Raw genomic sequence first — 3,704 nt, forward strand, 5'->3', positions numbered from 1 at the left:
GTGTTCATCCATGCTACCAGAACAGATTACTCAGTTACACACTTTTTTTCAAACCACTGCTGCCCACTTTCAAGAACAACCTAATGACTTGTCTTATCCTACTCTTAGGCAAGTCCCAGGGCTAAGATGGTAATTTAAATGAGGCCTATAAGAAGTACTAATTTTAGGTTGCTTGTTTGGAAGGCTCATAATTGGGGAAGTAGGTGGGCAACTTGTCTTGTCCTCCTGTCCTGACCAATTTGTTCTATCCTGACCAATTTAAGTGGGTCTCTCATCGCAGAAGCATTCCTCAAGTATCACAGCCCACAATAATCTCTCCCTTCTTAAGCTCAAAGAACAGAATTTTCTAATGAGTGCATGTTTGTCATACTAATAATTACCTAAGTTTATAAGTGCACACACTGTATCTGTACATGGTTCTTAAACTGAAGAAGTGTCACTTATGCCAATTTGAACATAGAACTTTATTGAAAACACAGATTCAAATAGAGAACGATATATTTAAACAGTGAATAGCAGGGCAGCTTACTCAGGTGACACAGTTCACTGAAAGCTTAATACTGAAAAATATCACAATCTGGACAGCAAGACAAATATCAACAAATGTGTTTTCACTTTTGATATTCATTTGGCATCCACAAAATGATCTAGCTCAAAACAAGAGTCTGACAAAGTTAACATCAGCAATAAAGAATATAAGTTACAACAAAAAACCAGACTGTGAACACCAAAGCACTACTCAGGGCTCTTTGGGAACATAAGGCTGACCAGCGGCAGGTGGTTAATCTTATTAACTTTGTTGTCCCACCTCAGGATCATTTTGATTGTCTATTTGGGCCTGTAGTTGCTTAGCTAACTCCTCAAATTCACGAAATGCAGAAATAAGCGGCTCAAGACTGAAATCATCATCAATTAAGGACATCTTTCCACTTTTTATAATGTTACTGATGTTCTGAAACATTTTAATAACAATTTGAATATTATCATTTGTCTCTTCTATGTTAAAGAGACCCACAAATATTGAAAGAGCTTTGGCACTGAATAGATGTTTTGCCACGGCAGGATTTTCAGACAAATTCAATAGCATTTTCAGAACGTGAAACTTTGTTGTTGCATTGGCTGTGGTTAATAAGGAGAGAAATCCGGACATATAGTTGGCAATCAGTGTGTGATAGTCAATAGTCATAGTGAGGTGTCTAAGCATCCTTATTCCAGTCAGCTGCTCAAGGGAATCCACACTATGAGCAAGGGTTTCCTCACACACTTGACATATGAATGTCTCAATCATGTTTAGATTTGGATAAGGTGGAGCCATGTGAATCATATTTTCCAAAAAACTTGTCCTAACTCTAGAGGACGGATAATTAAGCAAGGTTTCAATAAGTGAGACAACACCTGAATCTCGAATGAAATCTCGGGTAAATTGAGAAGCACTTCTCATACCCATTGCAATTTTAGATATTTCTTGAATAAAAGGATCCCGAATTTTGTCCATTAATATAAGGAGTTCTTCAAACTCTTCAGGACCAATTTTTAGCTCACATTGTATGCAGCTGCAGGACCAACTCTCAGACTCTGCACTCTCCCTGGCCCTAAGATGCTCTCGAATTTCCCGGACAGACCGGTAAGAAGGATCATACTGAAACGTGAACTCAGGGCTAGGCTGATCAGGCTGAAGCAAAGATTCCTGCTCTTCCCCTTCCGGGCTAAGTTCCAGGTTCTTGGGCTTTGCCTCAAACATTTCAGAAGCATCTTCAGTAAATCTAAAGGGGCTTGTGGATGGGAAGCCAACCCCATGAAAAAGACCAGGTTTGAATTCAACAGTGACCTCTTCCCAGGTTTGGGGTCTAGAGGATGCATTAAGCTCCTCTTCAGCTGTATCTCTGAACCTGTCACTGACCTTGTACACAGGACAGGGATTTAGGTCAAAGCAGGCCTCATCTCTGTCCCAGAACCAGGACCCAAATATGGCATCTTCTTCAGACTCTGGCTTGGCCTCCTGTCTGGCCACAGCCCCCAAACGGGACTGTTCCTCAGCCCAGTACAAGGATCCACCAACGGCCCCCTCCTCAGTTCCTGGCTCAGATTCACAGATTGCTGAAGCTCTACCCTCCAAACTGGCCTCATTTTCTGCCCAGAACCAGGACCCAATAATGACTTCCTCCTCAAACCTGGGTTCCTGTTTGACTCTATCACCGTTAACATCTTTCTGGGCCCTGGATTTCAAGTTGGTATTAGGATCTTCTTTGTCTCTGCGCTTGAATCTACTATTGACCTCTTCTCCAGGCAAGGAGAAGGACTTCTCATAAAACTCATCTTCAGACTCAGATTCAAAACAATCTTCTCTCTTTGTCCTGGGCTTGGACCTAATATTTGCCTCTTCCTTGACTCTGGGCCTGAACAAGTTATTGGTATTTTCTCCAGCCCAGGAGAATGGGTTGCCAGCCTCATCCTCAGACCCAGACCAGGACTCAACATAGGCTTCTTGCTGGGGTCTGGGCCCGGACCTGGGGTTAGTCTGATGTTTAGCCCTGTGCCTGGATCTGGACTCTTCCCTGGGCCATGATCTGATACTGGTCTCTTCTCCTGCCCAGAAAGAAGACATTGTAGAGGTCTCATCTGCTGAGCAGAACCCAGACTCATTAGAGGCCTTCTCTCTGGCCCTGGGCCTGGAATAACACCAAGACCCCATATTAGTCTCCTCCTCTGGTCCAAACCAGGGCTGGATTCCTTTCTGACCTTGGGTGCCAGGAAAGGTTTCAGCATCCACATTGACTAGTTCTTTATCCATTGATAGGCCCTTAGATTTAGTAACCGATCCAGACTCAGGAGTGGCCGGTGGCCAGGCAACGGCATTAGTCTGGGACACCCCTTCTGCCTGTGACACTACCTCAGTCCCAAATTCAGTTTGGCCCCATGACTGGGCTTCATCCTTGGTCCTTGCCCCAGTGATTGCCCTGGCATCAGTTTTGGGACGAGCACCACCTACTGCCCTGGCATTGGTTTTGGGCCTGGCCCCTGCCGTTCCCTGAGCCTCAGTTTTGGGTCTTGCTCCACCCATTACTTGGGGGTCAGTTTTGGGCCCTGCCCCAGACATTGCTTGGGCCTCAGTTTTGGGCCTTGCACCCGGCACAGACTTGTTCTCAGTTTTAGGCCTTGCCCCCCGCACAGACTTGTTTTCAGTTTTGGGCCTTGCCCCTGGCACAGACTTGGTCTCAGTTTTGGGCCTTGCCCTCGGAACAGACTTGGTCTCAGTTTTGGGCTTTGCCCCAGTAGTTGCCTGGGTCCTAACCTTGGGTCTGACCACCAGAGGGACTTCATTCTCTCTCTCAGCCCCACCTACAGCCTCTTCCCCAGGCTTCTTTTCAGGCTTGGCCTGGGCACTGGGTGCAACCTCTGCTCCAGTCATGGTACAAGTTACAAAGAAAGTCCAGTAATATACTCTACCCCCAATCTAAACCTCAACCACAGATCTGTCACAGGTTTGTTTCTACACTGATCTTTAAGTGATTGAGGATATGAGCTTGGAAACAAGAGTTAGAGTCAATATCCAGACCAGTAGTCAATCAGCCGCCTTCCAAAACAAAGTCTCAGTCAATAACTCAGTAATACAGATAGAATGTAGAACCAAGCTTGAGGAAGACAGATATTTCCTGGATGGGTGCAGACCTGTTGAGGGTGGTTGTCAGCAGCAACTCCACCAC

At 45.4% G+C, this 3,704-nt stretch overlaps 1 protein-coding gene across 1 annotated transcript; it reads right to left on the bottom strand.

Annotated features, from left to right (window-relative positions):
* Positions 1 to 443: 443 nt before the first annotated feature.
* Positions 444 to 3,704, bottom strand: GPRASP2 (G protein-coupled receptor associated sorting protein 2). Its single transcript, XM_032269298.1, has one exon. It carries the CDS (start codon positions 3,407 to 3,409, stop codon positions 791 to 793), a length of 2,619 nt encoding a protein of 872 aa, XP_032125189.1. The 5' UTR covers positions 3,410 to 3,704; the 3' UTR covers positions 444 to 790.

The sequence above is a fragment of the Sapajus apella genome, unplaced genomic scaffold (assembly GCF_009761245.1).
Source record: "Sapajus apella isolate SASKATOON/1434 unplaced genomic scaffold, GSC_monkey_1.0 scaffold191, whole genome shotgun sequence".
In the NCBI taxonomy this organism is placed as follows: Eukaryota; Metazoa; Chordata; class Mammalia; order Primates; family Cebidae; genus Sapajus; species Sapajus apella.

Excerpts from the sequence above, each read along its gene's own strand:
- GPRASP2 (XM_032269298.1), bottom strand. The coding sequence starts at position 3,409 with ATGACTGGAGCAGAGGTTGCACCCAGTGCCCAGGCCAAGCCTGAAAAG.